This window comes from Caretta caretta, chromosome 23, assembly GCF_965140235.1.
Source record: "Caretta caretta isolate rCarCar2 chromosome 23, rCarCar1.hap1, whole genome shotgun sequence".
Taxonomy (NCBI): Eukaryota; Metazoa; Chordata; order Testudines; family Cheloniidae; genus Caretta; species Caretta caretta.
The window spans coordinates 14,241,361-14,253,623 of NC_134228.1; the positions used below are offsets into that span (position 1 = coordinate 14,241,361).

A 12,263-nucleotide genomic window follows, 5' to 3' on the forward strand; every position below is an offset into this window, starting at 1 on the left:
GGCCCAAGGGGCAGTAGGGGGCCCTCAGGGGTAAGAAGAGGGGGGCCCCGGGGGTGGGAAGGGGGGCCCAAGGGGGCAGTGGGGGGGCCCTGAGGGATAAGAAGTGGGGCCCTGAGGGCGGGAAGGGGGGCCCCAGGAGCACTAGGGGGCCCTGAGGGGTAAGAAGGGGGCCCTGAGGGTGGGAAGGGGGGCCTCAAGGGCAGTAGGGGGACCCTGGGGGTGGGAAGGAGGGCCCCAGGGGCAGTGATGGGGGTGGGAAGGGGGGCCCCAGGGGGTAAGAAGGGGAGCCCCACAGGGCAGTGGGGGGCATTGGGGGGCCCTGGGGGGTAAGAAGAGGAGCCCCAGGGGCAGTCGGGGAGAACTGAGGGGTAAGAAGGGGGCCCTGAGGGTGGGAAGGGGGGCCTCAAGGGCAGTAGGGGGACCCTGGGGGTGGGAAGGGGGTGCCCAGGAGCACTAGGGGGCCCTGATGGGTAACAAGGGGGCCCTGGGGGTGGGAAGGGGGACCCCAGGGTCACTAGGAGGCCCTGGGGATGGGAAGGGGACCCCAGGGGTAGTGGGGGGGCCCTGAGGGGTAAGAAGGGGAGCCCTGGGAGTGGGAAGGGGCTCCCCAGGGGCAGTGGGGGGATGGGTGTGGGAAGGGGGGCCCCAGGAGCAGTAGGGGACCCTGAGGGGTAAGAAAGGGGGCCCTGGGGGTGGGAAGGGGGCCCCCAGGGGCAGTAGGGGACCCTGGGGGTAAGAAGGAGAGCCGCAGGGGCAGTGGGGGACCCTGGGGGAAGAAGGGGAGCCCCAGGAGCAGTGGGGGGTCACTGAGGGGTAAAAAGGGGGGCCCTGGGGGTGGGAAGGGGGTCCCCAGGAGCAGTGGGGGCCCTGGGGGTAAGAAGGGAAGCCCCTGAGGAGGGGTAAGAAGAAGGGCCCTGAGGGCGAGAAGGGGGGCCCCAGGAGCACTAGGGGGCCCTGATGGGTAAGAAGGGGGCCCTGGGGGTTGGAAGGGGGGCCCTAGGAGTAGTGGGGGGGCCCTGAGGGGTAAGAAGAGCCCCACACTGCCCCTGGGCCCCCCCCTTTCCTGGGGGTGGGAAGTGGGGCCCCAGGGGAAGGGGGGGGCCCAGGGGGTAAGAAGGGGAGCCCCAGGGGCAGTAGGGAGCCCTGGGGGTGGAAAGGGGGGCCCCAGGGGCAGTAGGGGGCCCTGAGGGGTACAAAGGGGGGCCCCGGGGGTACAAAGGGGGGCCCTGGGGGTACAAAGGGGGGTAAGAAGGGCGGCCCTGGGGGTGGGAAGGGGGGCCCCAGGGGCAGTGGGGGGCCATGGGGGTAAGAAGGGGAGCCCCAGGGGCAGTGGGGGGCCATGGGGGGTAAGAAGGGGAAGGGGGGATGGGGGTGGGAAGGGGGGCCGCAGGGACAGTGCGGGGGGCCCTGGGGGTGGGAAGGGGAGCCGCAGGGGCAGTGGGAGGGCCCTGAGGGGTAAGAAGGAGGGCCCTGGGGGTGGGAAGGGGGGCCCCAGGGGCAGTGTGGGGAGCCCGATGTGTAAGAAGGGGGTCCTGGGGGTGTAAGAAGGGGGCCCTATTGGGTAAGAAGGGGGGCCCTCGGGGTGGGAAGGGGGCCCCAGGGGCACTCGGGGGCCCTGGGGGTAAGAAGGGGAGCCCCAGGGGGCAGTGGGGGAGCCCGGGTGGGAAGTGGGTACCCAGGGGCACTAGGGGGCCCTGATGGGTAAGAAGGGGGGGCCCGGGGGGTGGGAAGTGGGTCCCCAGGGGGTAAGGGCCGTAGGGAGTAAGGGTGCCCTGGGGGTAGGAAGGGGGGCCCCAGGGGCAGTGGGGGGATGGGGGTGGGTAGGGGGGCCCTGGGGGTAAGAAGGGGAGCCCCAGGGGCAGTAGGGAGCCCTGGGGGTGGAAAGGGGAGCTCTGCGTGTGGGAAGGGGGGCCCCAGGGGCAGAAGGGGGGCCCCGGGGGTGGGAAGGGGGGCCCCGGGGGTGGGAAGGGGGGCCCCGGGGGTGGGAAGGGGGGGCCCCGGGGGTGGGAAGGGGGGTAAGAAGGGCCCCTGGGGGTGGGAAGGGGGGGCCCCAGGGGCAGTGGGGGGCCATGGGGGTAAGAAGGGGAGCCCCAGGGGCAGTGGGGGGCCAGGGGAAGGGGGGATGGGGGTGGGAAGGGGGGCCGCAGAGACAGTGGGGGGGGCCCTGGGGGTGGGAAGGGGAGCCGCAGGGGCAGTGGGAGGGCCCTGAGGGGTAAGAAGGAGGGCCCTGGGGGTGGGAAGGGGGGCCCCAGGGGCAGTGTGGGGAGCCCGATGTGTAAGAAGGGGGTCCTGGGGGTGGGAAGGGGGGCCCCAGGGGCAGTCGGGGGCCCTGATGGGTAAGAAGGGGGGCCCTGGGGGTGGGAAAGGGGCCCCAGGGGCACTCGGGGGCCCTGATGGGTAAGAAGGGGGAGCCTCAGGAGCAGTGGGGGGGCCCTGGGGGTAAGAAGGGGAGCCCCAGGGGGCAGTGGGGGGCCCTGGGGAAGAGGGGGGGTCCCAGGGGGCAGTAGGGGGCCCTGGGGGTGGGAAGTGGGTCCCCAGGGGCAGTAGGGGGCCCTGAGGGGTAAGAAGGGGCCCCTGAGGGGTAAGAAGGGGGGCCCCAGGGGCAGCCCTGTCGGGTAAGAAAGGGGGAGTGGGGGGATGGGGGTGGGTAGGGAGCCCTGGGGGTGGAAAGGGGAGCTCTGCGTGTGGGAAGGGGGGCCCCAGGGGCAGTAGGGGGCCCTGAGGGGTACAAAGGGGGGCCCTGGGGGTGGGAAGGGGGGCCCCAGGGGAAGTGGGGGGGCCCTGGGGGTAAGAAGGGGAGCCCCAGGGGCAGTAGGCAGCCCTTGGGGTGGAAAGGGGGGCCCCGGGGGTACAAAGGGGGGCCCCGGGGGTACGAAGGGGGGCCCCGGGGGGTGGGAAGGAGGACCCAGGGGCAGTGGGGGGCCCTGAGGTGTAAGAAGCGGGGCCCTGGAGGTAAGAAGGGGAGCCCCAGGGGGCAGTGGGGGGGGCCTGAGGAATAAGAAGGGGCCCTGGGGGTGGGAAGGGGGGCCCCAGGGGCAGTGGGGGGCCCTGAGGGATAAGAAGGGGGGCCCTGGGGGTGGGAAGGGGGACCCAGGGGGCAGTGGGGGGGCCCTGGGGGGTAAGAAGCAGGGCCCTGGGACTGGGAAGGGGGGCCCCAGGGGCAATAGGGGGGCCCTGGGAGTGGGAAGGCGGACCCAGGGGGCAGTGGGGGGGCCCTGAGGGGTAAGAAGCGGGGCCCTGGGACTGGGAAGGGGGGCCCGAGGGGCAATAGGGGGGCCCCTGGAGGTCAGAAGGGGAGCCCCAGGGGGCAGTGGGGGGGGCCCTGAGGGGTAAGAAGCGGGGCCCTGGGGGTGGGAAGGGGAGCCCCAGGGGGCAGTGGGGGGCCCTGGGGGGTAAGAAGGGGGGCCCCAGGGGCAGTGGGGGGGCCCCAGGGGCAGTGGGGGGGCCATTCAATCCCCCCCCCGCCGCACCTGCTCCACGCGGCTGTTGAATTCGTCCCTCTTGCCCTGCAGCGCCTCCAGCGCCCCCAGGAGGTGGAGCAGCCGCTCGTCCAGCTCCCGGCTCAGCGCCAGCTCGGCCATCGGCCCGGGGCAGAACCGGGGCCTCGGGCCGGGATCCGCCCCCCTCGGTCCCGCGCTGCGGCCCCCGCAATGCGCGTCCCGAGCCGCCGCCCCCACCAGCACCTGCCCCGGACCGAGCAGTCCCGGCTGCTCCCCGCACCCTCCCCTTCGCCCGGGCACATGACCTTGGAAACCAGCCAATGCCGGCTTCCCAGCGGGGCGGAGCCTCTCCAGCGTCTTCCAATCAGAGCTAAGGACGTTGACGAGGAGCTCCAATCACCCTCCTGGTGAGGCGGGAAGAAGCCGCTGATTGGACAGAGCCTTTTCCCCAGGCGAAGACGAAGCGGCGGCCGTCTTCGTTGAGGGCAAGTGCGACGCCGTCCCGTCTCGCCGCCATGTTGTAAAGGGCAAACCTGCCCCAGGCCCTTGGTCCGCCATCTTTGTCAGGGGCAACGGTGGGTTGTGACTCTCCCAGCACCCTAGGCCGCCATCTTTGTGAGGGGCACAACGTCGCCCAGCCCAGTTGAGCATCCAGCTCTCTGATAGGCCGGGCAGGCTGGGCCAATGAGAGGCCGTGGTGTTGGGGGGGCCGTGTCCCCCACGTGTTGTGGGGAGCGAGCCGCGGAGCGCCGGGAGCTGCCGGCATGGTACGGGCCCGAGTTGGGTTTGTTATTGTAGGGTCGCCCGAGAGGGGGAGGGGCCCGCGGCTGCTGCTGCTCTCTCCGCGGGGGGGCAATTGGGGGCTGGGCTAGTTACTGTCGGGCCGCCTGGGGGGCGGGGGCTGGTCGGCGATTGGCGGGGGGGGGGTCTCGGGCTTTGTTTTTGTAGGGTCGCCTCTTTCTGGGCTGGGGCCCCCTGGCAGTGCGGGGGGGGGGGGCTGGCGCTGTTGTGGGGTGGTCACGGGAGGCGGGGGGGCTGGTACCCCTAGGGGAGGGGGGGACCCCCCCCCGCGTTAACCCCCCACGCCCCGGTGTGTCCCGCCCAGTTGCGCCGCGAGGCCCGGCAGCGCCGGGAGTATCTGCACCGGCGGGCGCAGGAGGATCGGATCCGCGCCAGCGAGAGCAAGAAGCAGCGACTCAAGCAGGCGCTGGAGGGTACGGACCGGACCGGCGCCCCTTCCCCCCCCCCCCCCCCCCCGCCGGCCGGCGCCCCTCCCCGGCGAGCTGCGCCCCTTCCCCCCCCCCCCCCGCCGGCCGGCGCCCCTCCCCGGCGAGCTGCGCCCCTTTCCCCCCCCCCCCCCCCGCCGGCCGGCGCCCCTCCCCGGCGAGCTGCGCCCCTTCCCCCCCCCCCCCCGCCGGCCGGCGCCCCTCCCCCGGCGAGCTGCGCCCCTTTCCCCCCCCCCCCCGCCGGCCGGCGCCCCTCCCCGGCGAGCTGCGCCCCTTCCCCCCCCCGCTGGCGCCCCTCGCTCCCGAGCTGCGCCCCCCCCCTCACTCCCGAGCTGCGGTCCCCCTCCTCCTGCCGGTGCCCCTCTCTCCTGACCTATGGCCTTAGGGTTGGGACTTGGTGCTCTGCAGGATGGAGGAGGGGCTGGTTTGGGGCTGAAGGGACTGGGGGCAGGGCGAGGCTTGCGGGGGGGGGGGGGGGGGGGGTTGTCTGGAATCACACTCTGACTCTTCCTCTTTCCCCTCCCCGCTCCCCCCAGAGAATCGGCTGCTGCCCACGGAGCTGCGCCGGGAGGCTCTGGCACTGCAGAAGTCCATCGAGTTTGATGACCAGGGAGCAGAAGGTGAGTTTGGGGGCAGGGGAGGGGGTTAAGGGAGCTTGGTGCCTCCTCCTCCAGGCTAGGAACCCCCTCCTCCCCAACACCCTTGGGCAGCATTGTTCTGTGTCCTTCCTGACTCTTCGCTGCCCGTCTGCCCTGAAGCATGAGAGTGGGCCACTTCCAGATGAAGCACAGACCCCCGCCGCCGAGATCCCTCTCCCCTCGTTGGGTCAGGTGCTGCACAGACACCCTGACCTGAGTTGGGGTCCCCCTGTTGGGCCGGACGCTGCCGTGAGTGACAGCCTCAGAGACCCGTTATCGCGGCCAGCTCACTTGGGGCAGGGGGAGCAGAGGCCGGTGGGGTGGGGGTGGAGGGGAGGGGGAGCTGGCCCTGGTCACCCACAGCTGAGCCGTGAAGCTTCTGCGTCCAGGTTGGATAAAAAAAGATGGTTACAAAAAACGCGGGGTGTTTTCTTAATTTATACTGGATTTTGGATGTTTTTCTGTTTAAAAATCCACCTGAAATTCCGACTGCTTCCGTTCAGGGCTGAGCTCCCTCCAATCTGGTATGGTCAGTTACGTTGTATTAAAAAACATCTATATTTAACGGGCCAGAGAGCCCCGAACCGGGTGGTCGTTACTGGTACCACTTTGCTGAAGGCCTTCTTCCCCTGTTTGCTCCGCGTCCATCTGTTCACCGAACTCAGGTCAGTGACAGCTTTGCCCCAGGTTAAAAAACCAATCAGGAGCTGCTTGGTTTCCTCTTCCCATCACTGAATAAAACCTCGGTGGGAGAGGATGAGATCAACTAGCTCTAAAATCCCGAAGGACATGGAGATGAGAAACAATCAGTTCAAATTCACTAGTTACAGCGAATACTCCCTTTGTACAATAAATCTGGGAGTTTCAAATCCAAGCCATGTTTTAATCAATTTTTTTTCCCCTGTATCCAGCTCTTCTAACAGGTAGGGCAGAATATGATCTTTTTGTAATTTCCATGGGTGATACTGAGGGTTATTTGTAAGCGTTTTCCCTGATTTGTATCTTTCCATTAGTTAAGCAAAATAATGGTGTTTACTCCTTTTGTCCTGCGATTTTGAGCTCTTTCAATTTTCATTTTGGGTTTTCAGCTTTTAAAAATTCTTTCCCACACGTGTGGGAATTGATGGGGCGTGAGGCGGGTTGGATAGGAATGCTTTAATGATGGGAGAGGCTGCGAATCGAAAAGTTAAAGCTTTCGAACTGTTAAGAGAAACTGTCAACGCCACACGTCAGACCACACCAAGGAAACCGCCCGAAAACCCGTTTGGATGCCTCCCGCTGCAGTGGTTTTCTTCCTCGGCCGACCTGCATGGTTTGGGTCCCGGCGCTGGGCCTGGTGAAATGGAGATTTGCGGACACAAGTCGAACGCGGCTAGGCCTGGTTTTCATGTCATTTTCTTTCGGGAATGAAAAACCTCAAGGGCGGTTTTGTGTGGTTGTAATCGGATTCCGGTTCCCGTCCAGATGGAGTTTGACGGGGATCCCGAGTGCAGCGGGGCCGGGAGAAGACTTGGCTGCCAGTCGCTGGAGATAAAAGCTGTCGAGGGACTGGCCGCGGCGCGAGAAATTTGCCACTCCCTGGCGGGATTAAAAGATAACCCAACCCCTGACTCGGTGTAAATGGGTGTCTCCCACCGAATTCAGGGCCTGAGCTGGGGCGGGAGGGCGTGGCCAGCCAGAGGCCACGGCGCCCCCCCCGTTAACCCTTGCCTCCCGCGGCAGGGCTGGTGACGCAGCAGGACGATGAGTATCGCTGGGCGGGCGTGGAGGACCCCAAGGTGATGATCACGACCTCGCGCGACCCCAGCTCCCGCCTCAAGATGTTCGCCAAGGTACAGGGCCTGGGTTTGTTATTGTAGGGTCTCCTGGGCGCTGGTTTGTTTCTGCAGAGCATCCCGGGGACTGGGGCTGGCGGGTAGGGCCGGCTTTGTTATTGTAGGGCCTCCTAGAGGGTGGGGGGGCTGTCGTCGGATCCCCTGATGTCGGGGGGCCGGGTGTGGTGTTGTCGGGCTGTTCGGGGGAGGGGCAGGTCTGTTGTTGTAGGGTCTCTCTCACACGCCCACGCCCCTCTCGTCGGCAGGAGATGAAGCTGGTGGTGCCGGGCGCCCAGCGCATGAACCGGGGGCGACACGAGGTGGGGGCCCTGCTCCGGGCCTGCAAGGCCAATGGCGTCACGGACCTGCTGGTGCTGCATGAACACCGAGGGCAGCCGGGTGAGCTGGGGGTGGGGGGGTGCGTGCTGGGGGGACACCCCCCCCCCGTCCAGGCCTGCTGAGAGCCAGGTGTGGGGGGTCTGCTCCGTCTCTGTCTGGTCCTGCTGGGATTCTGGAGGGCCCCCCCTCTGTTGGGGCTGGATGGGGACCCCCCTCTGCTGTTGTTTCTAGGGGGTCTCCAAGGTGGGGGGGCTGCAGGGCCTTTTAGGTGGGGGCTGTGTTCTGAGGGGGGCAGGGGAGCTCCATCCCCGCCCCCCCAATGGCTAACCCCCCCCTCCCCTCCCCCCAGACGGACTGATCGTCTCCCACCTGCCCTTCGGCCCCACAGCGTTCTTCACCCTCTGCAATGTGGTGATGCGTCACGAGGTCCCCGACATCGGCACCATGTCCGAGGCCAACCCCCACCTGATCTTCCACAACTTCACCTCCCACCTGGGCCAGAGGGTGAGCGGGGGGCGGCTGGGTCCTTGTCGGGTCTTCCGAGACTGCCCAGGCTGGCTTTGTTATCGTCGGGTCTTCTAGGGACTGGGGCTGCCCGGGGAGGGGGACAGGGACCGCTTTGATATTGTAGGGTCTCTGGGGAACGTTTGTGCAATGTGTTTATTGTAGGGTCTCCTGGGGGGCATTAGAACAATCTGGGGACTGGCTGCTTGTTGTAGGGTCTCAATTCCCCTCCCCGCCCTCCAAAACCCAGCGCTTCTCGATCTCTGCCCCTCAGGTCTGCAGCATCCTCAAGTACCTCTTCCCGGTGCCCAAGGAGGACAGCAAGCGGGTCATCACCTTCGCCAACCAGGACGATTACATCTCCTTCAGGTGCCAGGCCTCCCCCAGAATGCAGCCACTTCTGGGGTGGGGCAGGTGGGGAACAGCCACATATAACACCACACGGGGATGGCTGGGACTGAGGATGCCTCAGTTTTCTCCCGGCTCTGGGAGGGGAGTGAGGGCTGGCAGGGGGGCTGGGAGCCAGGCCCACGCCGGGTGACCCACCTCTCTTGTGTCCCCCACAGGCACCACGTTTATAAGAAGACGGACCATCGCAACATCGAGCTGTCTGAGGTGGGGCCGCGCTTCGAGATGAAACGTGAGTCATGTCACTGGGGGTCCCTCATAAAAACATAGGACTGGCCAGACTGGGTCAGACCAAAGGTCCATCTAGCCCAGTATCCTGTCTGCTAACACTGGCTAATGCCAGGTGCCCCAGAGGGAATGAACAGACCAGGGAATCATCAAGTGATCCATCCCCTGTGCCCGTTCCCAGCTTTGGGCAAACAGAGGCTCAGGACCCCATCCCTGCCCAGCCTGGCTAATAGCCATTGACGGATCTATCCTCCAGGAGCTTATCTAGTTCTTTTTTTCACCTTGTTATGGTCTTGGCCTTCACAGCATCCTCTGGCAAGGAGTTCCACAGGTTGACTGTGTGTTGTATGAAGAAATACTTCCTTTTGTTTGTTTTAAATCTGCTGTCTATTCATTTCATTGAGTGACCCTTAATTCTTGTGTTATGAGGAGTAAATAACACTTCCTGATTTACTTTCCCCACACCACCCATGATTCTACAGACCTCTGTCATCTCCCCCCTTAGTCGACTCTTTCCCAAGCTGAAAAGTCCCAGTCTCATTAATCTCTCCTCATACGGCAGCCGTTCCAAACCCCTAATAATTTTTGTTGCCCTTTGCTGAACCCTTTCTCATTTCTATATATCTTGTTCGAGATGGGGGCAGCCACATCTGCATGCAGTGTTCAAGGTGGGGGCATCCCATGGATGTACATAGAGGCAATAGGATATTTTCTGTCTTATTCTCTCTCCCTTTCTTGATGGTTCCCACCGCTCTGGTCGTTTTTTTGGTGCTGCGGCACACTGAGTGGATGTTTGCAGAGAGCTCTCCACGACGACCCCAAGATCTTTGAGTGGGAACAGCTAATTCAGACCCCATCATTGTGTACGTGTGGTCGGGATTCTGTTTTCTGATGGGCATTTATCAACATTGAATTTCATCTGCCATGTTGTTGCCCCGTCACCCAGTGTTGAGGGATCCCTTTGTAGCTCTTCGCCGTCTGCCTGGGACTTAACTATCTTGAGTAGTTTTGTATCATCTGCCAACTTTGCCACCTTGTTGTTCACCCCTTTTTCCAGATCATTGATGAATACGGTGAATAGGCCTGGGCCCAGTACAGACCCCTGGGGGACACCACTATTTACCGCTCTCCAGTCTGAAAACTGACCATTGATTCCTAACCTTTGTTTCCTATCTTTTAACCAGTTACTGATCCATGAGGGGACCTTCCCTCTTACCCCGTGACAGCTCACTTTGCTTAGGAGCCTTTGGTGAGGACCTTGTCAAAGGCTTTCTGAAAATCTAAGTACACTATATCCACTGGATCCCCCTTGTCCACATGCTTGTCGACCCCCTCAAAGAATTCTAGTAGATTGGTGAGGCATGATTTCCCTTTACAAAAACCACATTGACTCTTCCCCAACAAATCATGTTCATCTCTGTGTCTGACAATATTGTTCTTTACGATCGTTTCAACCCCACTTGCCCGGTACTGATGTCACGCTCACCGGCCTGGAACTGCCGGGGTCACCTCTGGAGCCCTTTTTCAAAACCAGGCACCTGGTGAAGACGCTGATTTAAATGACGGGTTACATGCCCTAGTTAGCAGTCCTGCAATTTCACATTTGAGTCCTTCAGAACTCTTGGGGGATCTCCTCTGGTCCTGGTGACTTATTGCTGTTTAATTTATCAATTTGTTCCGAAACCACCTCTAATGACACCTCAGTCTGGGACAGTTCCTCAGATTTGTCACCTAAAAAGACTCCGGTGTGGGAATCTCCCTCGCATCCTGAGCTGTGAAGACGGATGCAAAGAATTCATTTCGTTTCTCCGCAATGGCCTTATCGCCCTTGAGTGCTCCTTTAGCATCCCGATCGTCCAGTGGCCCCACTGCTTATTTAGCAGCTTCCTGCTTCTGCTGTATTTGAAAAACATTTTCTGTTACCTTCTGAGTCTTTGGCTGGCTGTTCTTCAAATTCTTTTTTGGCCTCCTAATTACATTCTTACACTTCATTTGCCAGAGTTTATGCTCCTTTCTATTTTCCGCACTAGGAGTTAACTTCCACTTCGTAAAGGATGCCTTTTTGCCTCTCGCTGTTTTTTATTTTGTTGATTCGCCACGGTGGCTCTTTTTTGGTTCTCTCACGATGCTTTTTGAATTTGGGGGATACCTTTAAGTTGAGCCTCCGTCTGTAAAACGGTTCCATGCAGCTTGCAGGGATTTCACTGTTGGCGCTGTGCCTTTCCGTTTGTGTCACTAACCACCTCGTTTTTGTCTCGTTCCCTTTGCTGAAATTAAAGGCTGCAGTGTTGGACCGTTCTGGTGTTTTCCCTGCCACAGGGATGTTAAATGTAATTCTGTTATGGTCACTGTTACCAAGCCCTTCAGCTCTTGGACCAGATCCTTTAGACCCTTAGGACTAAATCAAGACTCTCCCTCCCGGTGGGTTCCGGGACCAGCGGCTCCAAGAAGCAGTCGTTTAAGGTGTCAAGAAACTTGGTCTCTGCATCCCGTCCTGAGGCGCTAGGCTTCCAGTCAATATGGGGCTAGTTGAAATCCCCCGTTCTTAGTGAGGTTTTTATCTTTATACCCTCTCTAATCTCCCTGCGTATTTCACAGTGACTGTCACCATCCTGGCCAGGTGGTCGGTAGTAAATCCCAACGGCTCTATTCTTCTTAGTAATTCCTTGCTCGAATAACATCCAGAGAGATTCCACGGTACCGTTTGCTTCATTTAAGATTGTTACTTCATTTGACTCTTCTCTTTTCTTTCACATCTGGTGCCACTTCCCCACCAGCCCGACCGGTTCTCTGCTTCCACTCCGTTTTCTCCCCTGGTATTACTGTGTCCCCTCGATTCTCCTCATTCCACCAAGTTTCTGTGATCCCTGTTATATCAATAGCCTCATTTAAGACGAGGCACCCAAGCCCAGACCCCTCTCCCTGTCCCAGACCCCCAGCAGGGTCCTGTTGTCGATTGTCTCTACCCCCCCGCCCCCCGGGCTGGGCAGAATCCAGGGGAAACTGAGGCAGATGGTGGGCTTCCTCAGACAGTTCCAGAAAATTTGTCCCATCCTGCCCCTCGCACCCTGAGTAATTGGGGAGAGGGTTCCCCAGCTTTGCCTGTCTCCCAGCAGCGGGTGCTTCCTGCCTCCTGGGGGCACCCCGCTGACCCCCGGCCCCTCCCTCGTTCCAGTGTACATGATCAAGCTGGGCACACTGGAGCAGGCAGCCACGGCCGACGTGGAGTGGTGCTGGCATCCTTACACCAACACGGCCCGGAAGCGGCGGTTCCTGAGCGCGGACTGAGGGGCGCCCGGGGGCGGGCCTGGCTCAGAGCGCCCCCCCGGCTGGAGCGCGCCCGGCGCCGGCTGGGAATTTCACCCGGAGCGGTTTCCTCGGCCCTGGGCCGTGGGCAGCGGAGTGCAAAGGAGGAGCTCCGACTTGGGAGCGTCTCCCGGCCCTGAGGGATGCCCCTGGGGGCACCGCCCTGCGGTGGAGGGGAAGCACCAGGGGAGCTCCTGTTTTCACACTTTTATTTTTGTAGGGTCTGCTCTAATACACCGCTTGGTTCGACCCTGGGCTTGGTTTCTGCTTCTGTCTGTTCACGGCCGTTCCCGTCTTGCCGGGGTAGAGCCACCAGGGCTCCCCGGGTTGGGGGGGGGTGGGATTTAGCGCCGGTGCCCC

The 12,263-nt window shown here is 62.6% G+C and overlaps 2 protein-coding genes across 3 annotated transcripts in view; one reads left to right on the forward strand and one right to left on the reverse strand.

The window, feature by feature from the left end:
* The window catches only part of VMA22 (vacuolar ATPase assembly factor VMA22), a 63,758-nt gene extending 60,060 nt beyond the window's left edge, over window positions 1-3,698 (reverse strand). Inside the window, exon 1 of the mRNA XM_048833462.2 lies at window positions 3,471-3,698. Coding sequence (XP_048689419.1) covers window positions 3,471-3,581 — 111 coding nt within the window. The 5' untranslated portion in view covers window positions 3,582-3,698. The remainder of the gene's footprint in view (window positions 1-3,470) is intronic.
* Window positions 3,699-4,086: 388 nt separating this feature from the next.
* On the forward strand, window positions 4,087-12,158 carry IMP4 (IMP U3 small nucleolar ribonucleoprotein 4). Of its 2 annotated transcripts, none has more exons than XM_075122540.1 (9): window positions 4,087-4,207; window positions 4,546-4,654; window positions 5,203-5,286; window positions 7,027-7,136; window positions 7,385-7,517; window positions 7,807-7,961; window positions 8,236-8,375; window positions 8,528-8,601; window positions 11,773-12,158. In XM_075122540.1, the coding sequence occupies exons 1-9, from the start codon at window positions 4,205-4,207 to the stop codon at window positions 11,883-11,885; spliced, it is 921 nt and encodes a 306-aa protein (XP_074978641.1). In that variant the 5' UTR covers window positions 4,087-4,204; the 3' UTR covers window positions 11,886-12,158. The 2 variants fall into 2 exon arrangements, with proteins under 2 accessions (XP_074978641.1, XP_048689410.2); XM_048833453.2 differs by having other exon boundaries at window positions 8,236-8,330.
* The last annotated feature ends 105 nt before the right edge of the window (window positions 12,159-12,263 follow it).

Excerpts from the sequence above, each read along its gene's own strand:
- IMP4 (XM_075122540.1), top strand. Across the intron at positions 5,287-7,026 it reads TGATGACCAGGGAGCAGAAG|GGCTGGTGACGCAGCAGGAC; the intron begins GTGAGTTTGGGG and ends CTCCCGCGGCAG. Across the intron at positions 8,376-8,527 it reads CCACTTCTGGGGTGGGGCAG|GCACCACGTTTATAAGAAGA; the intron begins GTGGGGAACAGC and ends TGTCCCCCACAG.